This window comes from Crotalus tigris, unplaced genomic scaffold (genome assembly GCF_016545835.1).
Source record: "Crotalus tigris isolate CLP2741 ecotype Arizona unplaced genomic scaffold, ASM1654583v1 scf7180000024116.2146003, whole genome shotgun sequence".
In the NCBI taxonomy this organism is placed as follows: Eukaryota; Metazoa; Chordata; class Lepidosauria; order Squamata; family Viperidae; genus Crotalus; species Crotalus tigris.
The window spans coordinates 1,583,425-1,603,607 of record NW_024100393.1 but is presented as its reverse complement, the minus strand read 5'-3'; the positions used below and the strand labels follow the sequence as shown (position 1 = coordinate 1,603,607).

Here is a 20,183-nt window from a genome sequence, read left to right as displayed (position 1 = left end):
CCCCCTAGACCAGGGGTCTCCAACCGTGGCAACTTTAAGACTTGTGCACTTCAAATCCCAGAATTCCTCAGCCAGCCAAGCTGGCTGAGGAATTCTGGGAGTTGAAGTCCACACAAGTCTTAAAGTTGCCACGGTTGGGACCTCTGCCCTAGACTGTCTATGCCAGGGCTCTTCAAACTTGTCCCTTTTATGACTTGTGGACTTCAACTCCCAGAATTCCTCAGCCAGGCACGCGACCCCCAACCGGTAGTAAGTCAAGGACTATTCAACCGGTCGTAAGTCGAGGACTACTCAACTGGTGCAGCGGGCTCAGCAGGGCAGAGACAGCCTGGACAATTCCTATTGGCTTTTGAAAGCCAATAGAATTAGACTCTATTCAAAAGCCAATAGAATAAAAGAGAGTAGCACAGCTAAGGAAAAGGGGGGGAAAATGGCAGACTGCGTTGTTTGGCGACCCCCATGAAATGGTCGTTCGACCCCAAATGGGGTCCCGACCCACAGGTTGAGAACCACTGACTTAGACTTACTCCGTCTATCCGTCCATCCATCCGTCTGTCCATTAACTATAACAATGGCACTTACAACTTATATACCGCTTCCCAGTGCTTTACAGCACTTTCAAGCAGTATACAAAGTCAGCATATTTGCCCCCAACAATCTGAGTCCTAATTTTGCCGACCATGGAAGGATGGAAGGCTGAGTCAACCTTGAGCCGGTAAGGATTGAACTGCTGGCAGTCAGCAGAATTAGCCTGCAATACTGCATTCTAACCACTGCGCCTCCACGGCTCTTCATACTTAATGGCCATTTTTGCATCCCTATGGTGATGTGATCAAAATTGAGACACTTGGCATTTGATTCGTATTATGACCATTGCAGAGTCCCGGGATCATGTGATCCTGTTTTGCAACCTTCTGAAAAGCCAAGTCAGTGGGGAAGCCAGGTTCACTTAACAACCATGTAACGTAAAAACAACTGCAGTGATTCACTTAACAACTGCAGCAAGAAAGGTTCGTAAAAGGGGGAAAAATTCACTTAATCAATGTCCCACACAACAACAGAAATTTTGGGCTCAGTCGTGTTCGTAAGTCAAGGAGTACCTGTAATCGATGCTTAAGATCAGGGGTAGGCCACCTTGGCTCTTTTATGACTCGTGGACTTCAACTCCCAGAATTCCTGAGCCAGCCACGCTGAGGGGAAAGGGAGAGGTTTCCAAGCTGAGCCATGCTGGTTCAGGAATTCTGGGAGTTAAAGTCCACGAGTCATAAAAGAGCCAAGGTTTCCTACCCCTGGTCTAGTTCAAAACTCAACATCTTCAGGCATGCACGCCTTGCAAACTAAAAATCCTGTTTTTCTGTTTTGTTTTATTTTGTTTTGTTTTTAAAGTTGCAGGCCGGCCTTCACTTTATTGGCCATTTTTGTTGGAAGCAAAGTTAAGTTTTGGAACATTTTCAGGTGCAAAGTACCATTGTAAATGGGCCTATTAAACCATCTGTCACTAAAGGGCCATCCCTTGGCAAAACCCCTCAGTCTCTGCAAAGGGACAGAATGCTGCAATTTTACTTCTGCCAATTTGGATCCGCCCAATAATGATGGGTGTTTACATCGGTGTGGTTGCCAGCGCTAAGCTTCTTATAAAAGGCTTTGAGCAATTCTTGCTTCAAATCCATCCTAAGTTCCCTGGACGAGCTACTGAATTTCATTTAGCCTTTCCTAAAAACGCCTATCAGGCTAACTTTAAAACTGCAGCGTACTCTTTTTTTTCCATACATAACATGTATAATTTTTTTTGAGATAATACAAAATACAAATGGAAATAAAGATAGTAGGGAAGTGAGGAAGGGAAAGATAGGGAAGGGAGCTGTAGGGTAAGTAGGAAAGAGGAAAAAAGCATTGACTTCCAGCTTTTTTCAGTCCAGTAAAACAAAATAGAATTACAGCCTCAACTTTTTATGTTTACATATTTAGTAAATACTTGTGATTTCTTTATCAGCAAACTAAGTATTATTATTATCTTTACCTTCTTTACTGTGGCTCTTATTGGTATTATGATGACGATTGTTATTAGTGTGTTGCTTTGCATGTACACTGAGAGCTTCTGCACCAGAGACAAATTCCTTGTATGTCTAATCACACTTGGCCAAATAAAGTATTCTATTCTGTTTGAAAAAACTTAAAGTCTGTCAGAACGTGCACAGTCTTGTTGTGCGAGGTAACCCAGGAGTAAACACAGTAAACAGTGGTCTATAGCAGGGCTTTTCAACCTTTTCACCCATCGTCCACTTTTAGGAAATGGCAATATCCGAGTACCACCAGTCGCCTAGCAAGGTGTCAAAAAAGTGATGATTAAAAAAAAAGGAAAAAAGTGATAAAGTACAGGTAGTCCTCAACTTACAACAGTTCACTTAGTGACTGTTCGAAGTCACAATGGCACTGAAAAACGTGCCCCCCAAACCACAGTTGAATAAGACACCTGCCTGCCCACCCAGCGGTGCTCTTCCTTCTTTTCAAGGTTTTCATTGTTGTGAGCATTTCTGTTGAGGATTGGCAGCGGGGGTGGGGTGGGGGATGTTTGGTTTTTATTCCCCCCGTCTGCTGGGTGGTTGCAGCAGGTTTTGGTCACTTCACATGACCCTAGGACACTGTGACTGTCATAAATATGAATCAGTTGCCAAGCATCTGAATGTAAATCACAAGATCCCGGAGATGCTGCAACATTCCAGCTGATCAGCGCTCCTTCTGGGCTCAGTAGAAGCACCAGGATCAGAGCTGCTTTCCAGCTGATTGGTGCTTCTTCAGGGCTCAGCAGAAGCACCAGGATCAGCGCCGAGCTCCAGCTGGAGCCTGGCGCTGATCCTGGCACTTCCGCTGAGCCCTGACAGCCCTGCAGCTCCAGCCATCTCTCGCTCAGGGTTGTGCGGTGCTGCCACCAGTTCAGCTCATTCCCCTCCCCCACTATCACTTTTCTAGGATGGTCGCGTACCACCTTCCAGATGCCAATGTACCACAGGTGGTACCCGTACCACTGGTTGAAAAGAAATAAAATGGTGGTTTATCTTACACTATCTACAATGTCATACACCAGGAACAATATAGATACATATGTTAATACAACAGGCTCCAACAGAGCAAGTTACAGCAGGAAACAGAAGAGAAAGCACATCAGTGGAGCCTGCGCTTTCATACAAAGGCTCTTAAAGAGACACAGACCCTGCTGAGCCATTTCCAACATTCCATATTACATTAGATAAACTGGTTAGCTTTTAAATCATTATCTTGACACTCCTCCCATTTAAAGCTACACAGCTGTTAACCCAAATGCTTTTACACACTCTTGATGCTTGCCTGCATTTAAAGGCTTAGTCAACATATCGGCTATATTGTTGTCAGTGGGACAATGCTGTAACTTCATCAGTTTATCCTTTACAGCCTCCCTGACGTTACAATATTTTATGTCTACATGGTTGCTTCACCGTTGCCATCTTTATACGTGCAACATTGTCCTCAAACATCGGCACAGCTTCTTTCACATTAATATGTACATCTCTGAGTAATTGGACATACCGAGTTAATTCAGAACATGCTTCAGACAATGCTATAGATTCAGCTTCAGCTGTTGACAGAGCTCCTGAAGGTTGTTTTCTGGATTTCCATCCAATTACGTTGCCAGCAAACAATACTACAAACCCTGTGTTTGACTTTCTGTCATGCATATCATTTGCCTAGTCCAGGGGTAGGCAACCTTGGCTCTTTTTTTTTTTTTTTTATTGAAAATTTTTAAATTTTTACAAAAACAAATCCCCTTCCCATACCCCCCCCAACACTACCTCACCCCCCTCCTCCCCAACCTCCCAAACCCTCCCCTAGACTTCCCAGAGCTGAGTACAGGCTTAATTGAGAAAAAAACTTAAAACACTTTTAAAACCTAAACAAATTTAAATACAATCATCATTCTATATAAACTCCCTCCAAAAACGCAAATTTAAACATTACTTTCTTTGAATATCTATAGCTATAATGTAAAATCTAATTTCTCCCTCTTTCTTTATCCTAATACAAAAAGATAAACATATAAACCTTTGTTGTACCATTAAAAATAAATACTCTTAGAAAACTTAAAGTAAATACATATTTCCTTCAATCTTCATCATCTTCTCACCTATCCAAAAAAAAAAAAAAAAAAACTTAAAAATCCTAAACAAATCTAGACACATTTAGTTAAACAAATTATTTTCTCTTAAAAATATTAATAATAATATTTAAAAGCTTGAAACACATTTAAATCCTAAACAAATCTAAATACAATCATCATTCTATATAAACTTTCTCCAAAAACACAGATTTAAGCATTACTTTCTTTCCTAAACAAATCTAGACATTTAATTAAGCAAATTATTTTCTCTTAGAAATATTAATAATAATATTTAAAAACCAAATTAAAGCATTACTTGAAACTTAAACAAATTATACTCCCTTTGAAACACAAATTTATTAGAATCCCCTCACTGAAATAAACAAATTATAATCCCTTCAAAACACAGGTTTAAACAATATTATCATTAAAGGTTTAAAACTTAAAACTGAAATATATTATTATCCCAAAACACATATTTAGACATTACATAAGACATATTCCAAAAACGATATAAGTTTTACTTCTCCCACAATCTCAATAGTAAACTTCTTGTCTAAAGTTCTCATTCAATGTCCATAATTTTCTGTCCAATAACCAGTTGCACCCACTATGAACACAAACTTCTTATCTAAAATTTTCATTCAATATCCATAATCTTCTGTCTAATAGCCAGTTGCATCTACTATAAGCACAATCCATATTGGTCTCTCTTGCCCGCAAGCATCGAAAAAAATGCGTGGAATTCTGCCCTTGAAGATCGCTCCAAAGAGTTTGTAAGTCCTGGTTGACCCACCAGCTCAGGAATCAGTACCTGTGAAACTTCCTCAACCTCCTTCTTCTGTTGGTCTTTCTCTTTACATTTATATGTTACTTTTTCTTTACATTTATATGTTGCACAAGTCTCAGGGACCGATACCTGTAAAACTTCCTCAGTGAATTCCTCCTTGTGTTGATCTTCACAGTTGTAAGTTGTACAAGTTATCCTCTGCCCGTTCCTCTCTTGTTGGTGCCCCTCAAGCTGAAATTTCCCAATTTCGATTTCAGGCAGCAATTCCACCCTTGAAGATTGCTCCAAAGACTTTGTAGGTCTAACTTCTCCCAGAGCTACCCTTGAAGATTGCTCCAAAGACTTTGTAAGTCCAACATCTCCCAGAGATTCAGAGACCGCTGAATATGAAACTTCCTTAACCTTCTTCTGTTGCTGCTTTTCTTTGGAGTTATGTGCTACACAAGTTGTCTTCTGCTCCTCAATCTGGACTTGTTGAGACCTAATAGATGGCGATGCACATACCCCCAGGACCGAAGTATAAAAATCTTTTGCTTGAGAAACAGTATTAAGTCTATGACATGTCCCCAGGTAGTTCACCACCATTCCAGTCGGAATATCCCATCTGAATAGAATTTTTCTCTTTTTAAGTTCATTTACTAGAAAAGCAAACTCCTTTCTTCTTCTTAAAATTTTAGATGGGATCTCCTTAAAAATTATGACATCTTGTGAAGCAATTTGAAATCTCTTCTTATAATAGGCTTGCACAATTTGATTGCGTAAGGATCTTTTACCAAAGTAAATTACCACATCTCTTGGCAGATTCTTCTGTGCTGCCACCACAGAGTTAACCCTAAATAATTTTTCAATTTCACTAAGTATTCCCTCTTTTTCTTTATTCAAAATCAATGCAAAGTCCTTTGCAACCATTTCTTTCAAATCTTCTTGCAAAGACTCTTCCAGGCCTCTGATTCTTAAGGCATATTCCATTTGTCCATATTGAAGCATAAGAATCTCATTTTCCATTTCTTTTTCCATACTTTCAATTTTCCCCTCCATTATGTCCACTTTTTCAGCTACCTCTTCCACATGGGAGTTCACCTTTTCAAGAACAGAAGCAACTCCTTCTAAAGCCAAAACAAAATCTTGTCTCAAGATCTTATTATTTTCCTCTAAAATCTTTTTCATTTCTGCCCTAATTTGAATTATAACATCTCCCATCATGTTTTGCAAATCCTTCATAGTTATTAGCTGACCCCCAGAAGAGGGTGAAACTGTTGATTTAGAAGCTGTAGAAATCCCTGGACGCTTTGGAGCCATCTTAAAGAAAAACCTTTAGCCCTTCTTAAAAAATTATAAAAATTCCTTCAAAAATCATAACTCCCTCCAAAGAAGGTCATTATAATAAAAAGAAAAAAGGGGAAAAAAAAAAAAGGAAGAGAAAAAGAATTAAAAAAAGCTTTACTCCTTCTTAAAAATTGCAAAAAATTAAACAGAAAAAAGTCCTTCAAAAAAGAGTCATTACAATATAAAGAAGGGAGAAGAAAAAAAAATAATAATAATAATAATAATTAAATAGAAAAAGTCCATTCCAAAAAAAAAATACTTAGAGATACCAAAAACAACCATTCCAATCATAAAAAAATAAAAAGGGAAAGGGAAAGGAAAGAAAAAGAAACACCAAAAAGCCTGCCGGTCAGCATTCTAACTTCAAAAAAAAAAAAACACCGAGAGATTTGCCGATCGCCATTTTACTTTCCCTTTCAACAAAGAAAAAAAAAAAAAATAAAATAAAAAGAGAGAATAAAAATAGAAGCAAGTCTTAAAACTTAAAATCCAAATAAATCAAAGAAAGCAAAAACTAAATCCTCTACTCAGCTCTGTCCGTTTATAAAAAAAAAAACTCACCAGTTCTCTTTAAGCACGGAGGTGTTTGCAGCGGCTCGTTTTGTCCCTGAGGACAAAAACAGCTGGGAAGCGGAGACAAGTCCGAACTCCGTGGGAGCACTCCTTTCACCCCCCCCCAAAAAAACTTGGGGGGTGCAAAAGAGGCTCTACCACTATTCGGACACTCTCTACCCCCCCCCCCTTTGCCCGGGAGGGGGATTTTGAACCGCTGAACAGCTGGTGTCTGCTGTTCATAGCGGTTCTTACACTTACCCAGGAAAGACGGCTACAAAGTAGCCGCCATCGCGCGCGCAAAATCCACCGGAAGTGGCAACCTTGGCTCTTTTATGACTCGTGGACTTCAACTCCCAGAATTCCTGAGCCATCATGGCTCAGCTTGGAAACCTCTCCCTTTCCCCTCAGCGTGGCTGGCTGAGGAATTCTGGGAGTTGAAGTCCACGAGTCATAAAAGAGCCAAGGTTGCCTACCCCTGGCCTAGTCAGTGTCTACCTAGCATTTTACAATATCATTTTCTTTTCTTGTTTTGAGCACCAAAGTCTAAAAGCGGTTTCCAACTAGAAACAAAGCTAGATATATTCTTTTCTCTGTTTAAAACAGTTAAATGTTCCCATCTGTGCTAGCTCCCGTCATTTCTTCAAAACTGTATTTCATTCCCACTATTTTATTTGATGGAAGAGGTGATTCCCAGAACTCCATTTGCAGTTCCTGAGATGGCTCGGTCAAAAATTTAATAAGGGGCTGATTTTTTTTTATAATATTTTATTGGTTTTCCAGTTTTACATTTTAAGTATTTGGAAGGTAGCGTGGTGATTGGGTTAATCATTAGTTCCATAACAAAATCTTTAGTACATATCTCAGGTTACATCATCAAATATTTATTTTCTGTTTCCCTTAACATTTGCTATATCATATTTAAGCTAGTAAATTTCTAATTGTATCCAGCTGTGAAAACTTTATTATCATATTTATCAATACATTTTTTGCTTATACATATCTTTTTTTTAAAAAAAAAGTTTTTTTATTTATAAAACAGTTAAAACAAAGATGGACATAACGTAACATTCCAGTGTGTATATTCCTAACAATTTGTTCCTCATCATACATATAATTCTTAATCTCTATACTGTATATATACCAGTGGTTCTCAACCTGTGGGTCGGGACCCCATTTGGGGTCGAACGACCATTTCACGGGGGTCGCCAAACAACGCAGTCCGCCATTTTTTCCCCCTTTTCCTTAGCTGTGCTACTCCCTTTTATTTATTGGCTTTTGAAAGCCAATAGAATAGACTCTCTTGAATAGAGTCTAATTCTATTGGCTTTCAAAAGCCAATAGGAATTGTCCAAGCTGTCTCTGCCCTGCTGAGCCCGCCAAAAGTCCCATTCTGCAAACGGTGCTGCACCAGTTGAGTAGTCCTCGACTTACGACCGGTTGGGGGGTCGCGGCATTAAAAAGATTGAGAACCACTGGTATATACATATTTTTCTATACAATACAGTCTCTAATTTGTTTCTCTATATACTAACATACAGTTTTATATATCTCTATCTTAACACTAACTTAAAACCCGGACAGTTCTCCTTGATTCACACCAACAATAGAATTTGTCCCAGATTTCAAAGTAATCTGACTCTGTCTTGTCCTTCATTTCCATTGTGAGCCTATCCATATCAGCACACGACAGGATTTTATATAAAATCTCTTCTTCTGTTGGAATTTCTTTATTCCTCCAGTTTTGTGTACACACCAATCTAGCAGCCGTGAGAATATATAGCATCAAGTAAAGTATCCCTTTGTCGTATTTCTGCGTAGTTACGCCTAGTAGGAAGTTCTGGTTTTAGCTCTACCTCTATCATTAGTATTTCTTCCAGCCATTTTGTAACCTTGTTCCAAAAGTCACGGGCTTTTGAGCACTCCCACCACATGTGGTAATATGTCCCTCTTGCCAATTTACATTTCCAAGACGTGGAAGAAAGATTTGGACCCATTTTAGCTAATCTTGTGGGTGGGAGATGCCATCTCTAGAACATTTTGTAGAGGTTTTTTTTTTGTAGGAGGTGGCCAGAGTAAGCTTCCTCTTTCGTACCCATAGTTCTTGCCAGATATGCAGATCAAAGTTGAGATCAAAATCCCTGCTCCACGTTAACATGGTTTCTTTTACCCGTTCTTCATACATTGCCTGGTCTAACAAATAATGATACAGCTTTTTAATCATTTTATCCTCAGTACTCTGCTTTCTGGCCCCTAAGCCCTAATGAAGGTGTTGATTTGCTCCCTCAGCTACTGTGTCCAGGTTTGCCCAACAGAGCTTGCTTGTGACCTCATCGATGGCTGCTAAGGAGCTTTCTTCCCTTTCCTCCTTCCTGCAGCCACCCACCCTGGGCGTTTAGGGCCAGGAGGAAGAAAGTGCTTCCTCCTGGCCTCAGCCCTGTGGTAGGGCGGGAGGGAGGGCGAGCGAGCCCGGGAGAAGTGCCAAGCTTTGAAAGACATGGCAGCTGGCTTTCGGGAGCTTAGCCCCCTGTCATGGGTAGCGTGAGGCCCTTGCTGAGGACAAGTTGTCGTTGGTTGACTGCTGGTCTCGACGCGGACCGCGGGCAGCTGGCCGTTCCCTTTTCGGATCTCCGCCTTTAAGATTGTCGCTACTTGTAAGATACCTGGCGGGCCAGAACCTCTTTGAAGTTGTTGAGTAGCCTGTAAGGTGGGATTAGAGAAGTCCATTAGACGTCAAGAAAGGAGCCGTGGTGGCGCAGTGGTTAGAATGCGGTACTGCAGGCTACTTCTGTTGACTGCCAGCTGCCTGCAGTTTGGCAGTTCGATCCTGACCGGCTCAAGGCCGACTCAGCCTTCCGTCCTTCCGAGGTCGGTAAAATGAGGACCCGGATTGTTGGGGGAGGCAAATATGCTGACTCTGTAAAAGCACTATGAAGCGGCATATGAATCTCAGTGGCTATCTGCAAGCAGTGACACCCACAGAGTTTAACAACATCCCTGAGGAGTGGCAGCTTGAAATAACAGTTGCTAAGGATCCGCAGGCACCCTGCTAATATTTCTGTGTGTCATTTTTGTAGGGCTGTTCTTGGAATTAACTAGGCTGAGCCAAAGAATTGGGGGTTTGATCCATTAAGGCAGAGTTCCCCAATCTGTCCAGCTTTGTGGACTGGCTGGACGTGGGGGGAGAGGGGATGGTTCCAGGTGAGCAGCAGGCGAGGGTATGAGCGTGCATTGCTCCATTTGCACACATTTGCCTGCTGCTAGCACAAGTGGGGATGTGCAGACATGCTTGTCTGCCACTTCCATGGCCCGGTTTCAAATGGCTCAAGGCCCACTAACGGGCCGGGGACCCCTGCATTAAAGGCTATTGTTGATGTCTGTATCCTAATGGTTGGGCTAGCCCAGGGGTCTGCAACTTTGACAACTTTAAGTCTTCTGGACTTAAAATGCTTGTATGCATCTCTTCTGTCAACGCTGCTAACATTGGATGTTTTTCCATTGCCAACAGAAGGAAATGTAGCCATCTTTTACCTTTTGCTTTTAGAGTTAGATGATGCTAGGAGGAGGGATGTGAACGAGAGTGTCCAGCTAGACCAGTGGTTCTCAACCTTTCTAATGCCGCGACCCCATAATATAGTTCCCCATGTTGTGGTGATCCCCAACCACTTATGCATCACCGGGTGCCAGGGGCGTGGCCAAAGAAAAGGGGAAAAAAATGGCGGACAGCCTTGTTTGGCGACCCCCGTGAAATGGTCGTTTGACCCCAAATGGGGTCCCGACCCACAGGTTGAGAACCACTGAGCTAGACATAACAACACTAAACCTAGCATGAGAAACAAGGTTATTGTAACCAGAGCTGATAAGGAATCCTGGGTTGGAGAACTGGAGAGGAAGTCTGGGCTTCAAGCTAATTGGGGAATGCGATTTATGATTGTTAATTGGAGGAGGGAATTGTGCTTAGATACTATGTACTCAGGGGAGGGGAACTTCGATCATGCAGTGCCAATATTATGCTACTCAAAATAAAAACTCTTGAAGAGTTTCATCTGTTGGAACCATGACATCTTCAAGCTTTGTCTGCCCTGCGTATAAAGCATGTCTTCTCTGTTTCCCCCCCCTCCCTTCTGGTCCGGCAGATCCGAATACGTGATCCAAATCAGGGTGGCAAAGATATCACAGAGGAAATAATGTCTGGAGCTAGGACTTCTTCTACCCCAACTCCTCCACAGGTAAGGCTGTTGGTTTCCTCCATCCTATTCCTCTTCCAAATATGTCCCGCTTTGGCGGATAGCTTTTTTCTGGTGCTTACAATACAGAAGCTCCGGGATTAAGTCACAGCCAATGTTCGTTATTGGTGAGCCCTAGGAATCCATCCTTGATGCAGGAAGAATAACAAAATAACAGAGTTGGAAGGGGTCTTGGAGGTCTTCTAGTCTAACCCTTGAACAAGCAGGAAACCCTATATCAGAAGTAGGCAACCTTGGCTCTTTGATGACTTGTGGACTTCAACTCCCAGAATTCCTCAGCCAGGCACGCTGAGGGGAAAGGGAGGGGTTTCCAAGCTGAGCCATGCTGGCTCAGGAATTCTGGGAGTTGAAGTCCACAAGTCATAATAGAGCCAAGATTGCCTACCTCTGGCCTAGGCCTAGGCCACTTCATGACTCGTGGACTTCAACTCCCAGAACTCCTGAGCCAGCTACGCTGAGGGGAAAGGGAGAGGTTGCCAAGCTGAGCCAAGCTGGCTCAGGAATTCTGGGAGTTGAAGTCCATGAGTTATAAAAGAGCCAAGATTGCCTACCTCTGGCCTAGGCCTAGGCCACTTCATGACTCGTGGACTTCAACTCCCAGAATTCCTGAGCCAGCTACGCTGAGGGGAAAGGGAGAGGTTGCCAAGCTGAGCCAAGCTGGCTCAGGAATTCTGGGAGTTGAAGTCCATGAGTTATAAAAGAGCCAAGGTTGCCTACCCCTGGCCTAGAAGTTTGGTTCACCTACATCTGATATAGCTACCGATAGAATAAATCATCTGCTTTGTCCGAGTGTGTTTGGGTGTGTATAAGAAAGAGAAAGAGAGAAATTTGTATTTGTTTCGTGGTCTTATTAATCCTTCTTTCCCCCCTCTGTTTTCCCAGGCTGGAAGCAGTTCAGAGCCACAGGCCAACGGGGAGACACCCCACGTAGCAGTTATTGTCCGCCAAGGTACGATGGCAGAACTGGTTGGTGTGTGTGTGATAGTGCATCGACAGCCCCACTTTATAATAATAATAATAATAATAATAATAATAATAATAATAATAATAATAATAATAATATTGTCGATAAGAAAGACAAAAAAGTCTGGATAGTGGACGTGGCAGTGCCTGGAGACAGCAGAATAGAAGAGAAAGAACTGGAGAAGATAACAAAATACAAAGACCTACAAATAGAAATAGAAAGACTGTGGCAAAAGCAAGCAAGGGTAGTACCAATAGTCATAGGCTCCTTGGGTGCAATCCCAAAACAACTGGAGCACCACTTGAACACAATTGGCATTGACAAATTCGCTATTAGTCAATTGCAAAAGGCGGCCTTATTAGGAACTGCTTCCATCCTGCGACGATATCTGTAATACCATCAAACATCTACATCTGCCTATCCCAGGTCCTGGGTAAGTACTCGATAGGTAGACAAAATGCCAAATCCAGTCTGAACATCTGGCTGACTGTGCGATGATTGATAATAATTCGCTATTAGTCAGTTGCAAAAGGCAGCCTTACTAGGAACTGCTTCCATCCTGCGACGATATCTGTAATACCATCAAACATCCACATCTGCCTATCCCAGGTCCTGGGTAAGGACTCGATAGGTAGACAAAATGCCAAATCCAGTCTGAACATCTGGCTGACTGTGCGATGATCGATAATAATAATAATAATAATAATAACATGGTTGTGGGGCTTGTGTACTCTGAGGAAGATGAGAGCTATGCCAGAGGTTCAACCATACTGGACAGGTCTCATCAGAGGAGTCAGACAAAGAGTGTCTCTCCCATAAAAAATATGGTGAGACGTAAATTTCAGAATGCCATACCGGCTCGGACGTCGCCCGGGTTAACAAGGTCCGCACTAGATATTGGAGTTCCTGGATATCTGGTGAAAAATGGGTTACAGGACTCAGGACTGTTGGCTGAGCAACCAGGGCCAGCAGCTGCAGAACTACTGGAAGAAAAGGTGTTTACCCGTCGCAGATACACAGTGATGGAAAACAAAGAAATAATGATCTGTTACTACAGATCAAGTCCAACAAGAAGAGGATATCTAAAACGAATGCACCAATTCTGGAAAGAACAACATCCAGAATCAGAAATAACAGAACAGAGACTAGCAGATCAACGCCGATTTATAACACGAAATAAAGTATTCACAGAAACAGAATTGGACGAACTGCAAAGGTTTACCCAGGGCAAAGAAATCAAAGCCTTACCAGAAGTAATTCAGAATGTAGAGGCAAACCAGGGGGAGTTGGCAGTGAAGGAATCCAGCAGAGATATACAACTGTTCTCATTTGGAAACCAGGCACCTCTTCCTCAGGAAGAACAAAACCCTCTAACTAAAGAAATAAAAGAATTGAAACAAAGAATAACTGAGCATCTAGAACAGCACAAAAACAACAGAATAAGGCTGCCTGCATTGAAGCTTGTTCCAAAGAAACAGCTAGCACAAGCATTAAAAGATGCAAATACTGCAATAGCAAGTATAAGCACCAATTCACTGCAAGAAACAAACCAACTAATGTACAGCACAGCTGCAGTTATAACAGAATACCTGGGATGTAAAATCAACAAAAAGAAAAACAAACAAACAGTGCACCACAAAAATGGAAGGTTAGACTAGAAAATAAGATCAGCAAGTTAAGATCACATGCAAGCAAGCTAGAACAGATGAAAGAAAAGAAGCTGAAGAACAAGAAGACCAAAGAATACCTAATCAAGAAATACCACTTAGAAACAAGGAAGATCAAGGAAGCACTGGAAATAATAAAGCAACAAATAACAGCTATAGCCAGGAAAATCAGTAGATATGAAGCTCGAATTGCAAACTATAGGCAGAACCTCCAATTTCAATCCAATCAGAAACGTTTCTACCAATCCATCAATGGAGAAACTGCAAGGAATCAGTCAGTACCTGACAAGGAAGAAACAGTGCAGTTCTGGAAGCAGATATGGGATAACCCAAAGAAATACAACAAGGATGCGGCTTGGTTAAAAGAGGTGGATGCAAATAAAACAGAAGTTGAAATGAAAGAACTAGTAATAACAACAAAAATGGTAGAAAAAAGAGCAAAGAAAATCAAAAATTGGTCAGCACCAGGTGAAGATGAACTGCATGGGTTTTGGTTGAAACATCTAACTGTTATACACCCACTCATTGCCAAGCAGTTCAACAATGTACTACAAGGAGGAGAAATTGAAAAGTGGCTAACAACTGGGAAAACCTACCTAATAATGAAAAATCCAGCAAAAGGGGCAACACCAGGTAACTACAGGCCAATTACCTGCTTACCAACAACTTTCAAATTACTAACTGGTGTGGTAGCTGATGCAGTACAACAGCATCTAGTTGAAAACAATCTCTTTCCACCTGAGCAGAAAGGAAACCGCCCCAATAGCAGAGGAACAAAAGATCAACTCCTAATAGACAAAATGATCTTGGAAAACTGCAAGAGAAGGAAGACCAACCTGAATGTGGCATGGATTGACTACAAAAAGGCATTTGACTCTCTGCCACATGATTGGATAATAAAGTGCCTAGAAATAACAGGAGTCAGTAGAAACATCAGAAAATTTGTGCAAAGATCGATGGCACAATGGAAGACACAGTTGCAGATCAATGGTGAGAGCTGGGAGAGGTTAATATCAAGAGAGGAATATTTCAAGGAGATTCATTATCACCATTACTATTTGTTATTGCACTGTTTCCTCTGTCAACAATACTGAATAACTCAGGACATGGTTATCAAACATCAAAAACATCTGCAGACTATCCCACCTCCTTTACATGGATGATCTGAAGCTGTATGGAAAAACATCATCTGAAATAGAATCGCTGCTCAACACTGTCCGTATATATAGCCAAGATATTGTAATGGAGTTTGGCTTGGACAAATGTGCCACACTTACTATCAAACAAGGAAAAATAGTGAAAACTGAAGGAATCAAGATGCCCCACGAAAATAACATTAAGAGTCTGGACGAGGAAGAATACTACAAATACTTGGGTATCCTTCAAGCTGACAACATCAAGCACACTGAAGTCAAGAAAAAGATTAGAGGTGAATACATCAAGAGAGTGAAGAAGATCTTAAAATCCAAACTCAATGGAGGAAATACCATAAAGGCAATCAACACCTGGGCAATCCCAGTCATTAGGTACACAGCTGGAATAGTGGACTGGACTCAAGCAGAACTAAAAGCAATGGATAGGCAGACCAGAAAAATAATGACAATGAATCACGCCCTTCATCCACGCAGTGACATTGATAGACTTTATCTACCAAGGCAAATAGGTGGGCGTGGAATGCTACAAGTACATCAGATGGTTGAAGAAGAAAAAATGACTTTGGAAGAATATCTGAAGAACAATGATGAAGATGCACTGAAATTAGTATATCAGGAAGGCTTACTAACTACTGGAGAGACCAAACTGGCCTACAAGAAAGACCAAATGAAGAACAGAATAAAGGCATGGGAAGACAAAGCACTACATGGCCAATACATGAAAGAAATAGCTGGGAAAGCAGATAATAATAAAACCTGGCAATGGCTAAGAGCAGGAAAATTGAAGAAAGAGACCGAGGGACTAATTCTGGCTGCACAAGACCAAGCCTTAAGGACAAATGCATATAAAGTCAAAATTGAGAAGACAGCAACAGACAGTAAGTGCCGCCTATGCAAAGAAGCTGAAGAAACAGTGGACCACTTGGTAAGCTGTTGCAAGAAGATTGCACAAACTGATTACAAGCAGCGGCATGACAAAGTAGCAACAATGGTGCATTGGAAGATCTGCAAAAAATATCATTTGCCTGTAAGCAAAAACTGGTGGGATCATAAAATAGAGAAAGTCATAGAAAATGATAAAATTAAACTGCTCTGGGACTTCAGAATTCAAACAGACAAGCACCTGCAACATAACACCCCAGACTTAACAATTGTCGATAAGAAAGACAAAAAAGTCTGGATAGTGGACGTGGCAGTGCCTGGAGACAGCAGAATAGAGAGAAAGAACTGGAGAAGATAACAAAATACAAAGACCTACAAATAGAAATAGAAAGACTGTGGCAAAAGCAAGCAAGGGTAGTACCAATAGTCATAGGCTCCTTGGGTGCAATCCCAAAACAACTGGAGCACCACTTGAACACCATTGGCATTGACAAATTCGCTATTAGTCAATTGCAAAAGGCGGCCTTATTAGGAACTGCTTCCATCCTGCGACGATATCTGTAATACCATCAAACATCCACATCTGCCTATCCCAGGTCCTGGGTAAGGACTCGATAGATAGACAAAATGCCAAATCCAGTCTGAACATCTGGCTGACTGTGCGATGAATGATAATAATAATAATAATAATAATAATAATAAAGGTGGAAGGGACTGGAGCTGGAGTGGTTGAGAAGTACAGTGATATCTTGGTATTATAATAATAATAGTAATAATAATAATAATAACAACAACAATAAAGTTGGAAGGGACCTTGGAGGTCATCGAGTCCAACCCCCTGCTCAGGCAGGAAACCCTATACCATTTCAGACAAACGGCTGTCCAGTCTCTTCTTAGGAACTTCCAGATATGGAGCATTCACCGCTTCTGGAGGCAGGTTGTTCCACTGGTTAATTGTTTTAACTGTCAGGAAATTTCTCCTTAGTTCTAGGTTGCTTCTCTCTTTGGTTAGTTCCTTTTGTCTGTCCGTTTGCCTGTGTGAAGCTGGCACTTAACAACAGTTAACTCCCATGTAATCAGAAAGAAAAACAGGTTTTCTCTCTTCCTCTTGTGTTTCCAAGACTTTTGGAAGATGCTTAGTGACCGTTCTAAGTTGCAGCGGCGCTGAAAAAAAATGGACTTAGGACCCCTTTTCACACTTACTGACCATTGCAGTCTTCCGACAGTCACGTGTTTAAAATTCAGACGCTTGGCAACTGACTCATATTTACGACGGTTGCAGTGTCCCGGGGATCCTACGGTCATCTTTTGCCACCTTCTGACAAGCAAAGTCAATGGGGGAGTTCACTTATGACCTGGCAAGAAAGGTGATAAAAATGGGGCAAAATCTCACTTTACAAATGTCTCACTTAGCGACAGAAATTTTGGGGCTCGGTTGTGGTCGTATGTCGAGGACTGCCTGTACAACATAATGCCCGAATCCTATCTTAGGATTCTTGATCCATTTGGAATCTTATTACTTGGAACAAAAGGGAGGGATTTGCCAGTGGATCAGCATGCAAAGTACCTGTGGGAGACCCAGCTAATTAAATGACTGGCAGTGGAAATTCAGTTTTGTCTGGTGGGTTAGAGCAGCGTTTCCCAAACATTGGGGCTTTGTGGACCGGGGGGGGGGGGGAGAGAGAAGGGATGGTTCTGCATGAGTGATGGGCAAGCACACATGCGCAGCTCCATTTGCGCAAGTGGCGAAGGAGTGCGCCCACCACTCACACAAATAGAAAGCACAGGTTCGCCGGCCACTCGTTGAAGAAGGAATCGGGCGTGCTCTCCCACCACTTCTGTGGCGCGGCTCCGAATGGCTCACGGCCCGGTAGTGGGCTGCAGCCCGGGGGTTAGGGACCCCTGGTTTAGAGCAGTGGTTCTTAACCTGGGCGATATTGCCCCCCAGGGGGTGATTTCATTTTTCAGGGGGGCGAAGGAATGAAAAGGGGGGCAATATGGGGGCAATGGAGCGAGAAGTTTGGGGGACACTTTTGAGACTTTTTCGTGCAGTGAATGGCTGTATATCTGTCGTACAAAAACATCAGATTGCTCGCTATTAGTGGATTGAATTGTGTTTTCAAATTTTCCTCCAGCTAGCTTCAGTACAGTTGCGCAGCGGCCTCTACCCATACAGTGGTGCGCCATAGCCAGAATATGGGAGATATGGGGAAAAGACTGGAAATAAATTATTTGCATCGATATGTCCTGATGACAATTTTAAAGAAAACAAAAAAAGTGTTTGCATAAATCGAAGAATTCTTTCCTATGTTGTGATTGAGAGGTTATGTTGGGGGAGGGGGGCGATGACAACTTCCTCACTAGCTCAAGGGGGCGATTTGTTCAAAAAGGTTAAGAACCACTGGTTTAGACCACCAGTCTCCAACCATGACAGCTTTAAGACTTCAACTCCTAGAAGTTGAGGAATTCTGGGAGTTGAAGTCCACAAGACTTAAGGTTGCCAAATTTGAAGTCCCCTGCTTTAGAGCAGGGGTCTTCAAACTTGACCCTTTTATGACTTGTGGACTTCAACTCCCAGAATTCCTCCTGGCTGAGGAATTCTGGGAGTTGAAGTCCACAAGTCATAAAAAGGCCAAGTTTGAATACCCCTACTTTTAGACTAAGGTTGCCATGGCGTTTGGTTTTTAAGCCAGTGTTAGAAGGAAGCTTAGTTTAAAACGCACATCTTAACAATTTTTGGCGGACAGATTTATTTTTTTTAAAACAAAACAAAACAGGATAGCTGTGTAGTAGATCCAGCTGCAGAGCAATCTCAATGATAGATTGCAGTTGCTTGGTTGCTAATGTTTTTTTTTAAATAGTTTTTTTTAGGGAAATTAATAAATTAATTAATATTAAACTATTGGCATTACCTTACATTAAATTTAAAAAAATAATTTGTTTGGAATGTTGCTTTATGGAAAAACAAATCCTTCCAAGTTGAAAGGGCACGTTCTTAATATGCGGGGTCTCTTTTAAGTGCTGCTAATCTTTAAAGCAGGAACTTTGGCTCCTATTTGTGTCTCATTTATCAATATTATATGCATTCTTTTGCTTTAATGTGTAGGCCACTCAATACAAAATGTGCCTGGCTGAGGAATTCTGGGAATTGAAGTCCACAAGTCATAAAAGGGCCAAGTTAAGACCCCTGGTCTAAGGGCTATTGCTAAGTGATACCCCGTTTCTCCGAAAATAACCAGAAAATAAGCCCTAATGCAGTGATGGCGAACCTTTTAGAGACCGAGTGCCCAAACTGCAACCCAAAACCCACTTATGCATCGTCGGGTGCCAGGTGGAGGTGGCCATTGGCTGGGGGTGGCCAATTGGGTGGGGGTGGCCCATTGGCTGGGCGCGGCTGTGATGGTGACGGCAGACTGGGTGGGACTGAAAAGTTCAATCAATCAATTCCAACTTTCCAAGATCTTTTTTTTTCCCCGCAAGTTGAAATTGATTGATTGATTGGACCTTTTTTTTTTCTTTTTTTTGCACACGGCAGTGGAGGCCTAAAGTGAAAAAGGTTTTATAAAACCCAGCTGAAGGCCTAGGATTGGGGCGACAGCGCGCATGCTCACAGGGAAGGCTCTGAGTGCAGCCTCTGGCACCCTTGCCATAGGTTCGCCACCAGTGCCCTAATGCATCCTTTGGAGCAAAAATTAGTATAAGGCCCGGTCTTATTTTGGGGGGAAATACGGGTATTTATATTGGCTGCCATTTTCTGAGCAAAAATAAATTGCACGTTCTAGAGCAGGGGTCCTCAACCTTGGCAACTTTAAGACTCGTGCACTTCAACTCCCAGAATTCCTCAGCCCTCATGGCTGGTTGAGGAATTCTGGGAGTTGAAGTCCACAAGTCTTTTAAGTTGCTAAGTTTGTAGGCTCCTGAGCCTAGCTGGTTGGCCCTTCTGAGCTTTTCCACAATGTAGAAAGCATGCACCCCCCCCCCCAAATCCCTTCCTTGTACTCTTAAAGACACAGGAACCAAGTGCAAAGCAAGAAAATAAAGAAACACAAATTCCTTTTTTTCCCCCTCTCTTTAAGCTGCCTCAGGCCGGTCACGTGTCACAATGTTGCAATTCTAGACTGAAAGGCTCGGGCAATTGGGGAACGCTTTCGCTTTAAATCAATGGTTCTCAACCTGTGGGTCGGGACCCCATTTGGGGTCGAACGACCATTTCACGGGGGTCGCCAAACAACACAGTCCGCCATTTTTCCCCCCTTTTCCTTAGCTGTGCTACTCCCTTTTATTTATTGGCTTTTGAAAGCCAATAGAATAGACTCTCTTGCATAGAGTCTAATTCTATTGGCTTTCAAAAGCCAATAGGAATTGTTCAGGCTGTCTCTGCCCTGCTGAGCCCACCAAAAGTCCCATTCTGCAAACAGTGCTGCACCAGTTGAGTAGTCCTTGACTTATGGCCGGTTGAGTAGTCCTCG

The 20,183-nt window shown here is 42.1% G+C and overlaps 1 protein-coding gene across 16 annotated transcripts in view; it reads left to right on the top strand.

Annotated features, from left to right (window-relative positions):
• EIF4G1 (eukaryotic translation initiation factor 4 gamma 1) overlaps positions 1-20,183 on the top strand; it is a 133,631-nt gene that overhangs the window by 68,003 nt on the left and 45,445 nt on the right. For 15 of the 16 annotated variants that reach the window (XM_039322553.1, XM_039322564.1, XM_039322562.1 and 12 more), the window contains 2 exons: positions 10,937-11,029; positions 11,930-11,996. In XM_039322553.1, coding sequence (XP_039178487.1) covers positions 10,937-11,029; positions 11,930-11,996 — 160 coding nt within the window. Of the gene's footprint in view, positions 1-9,304; positions 9,455-10,936; positions 11,030-11,929; positions 11,997-20,183 lie in introns of those variants that run through there. The other variant, XM_039322566.1, reaches the window with a different exon arrangement.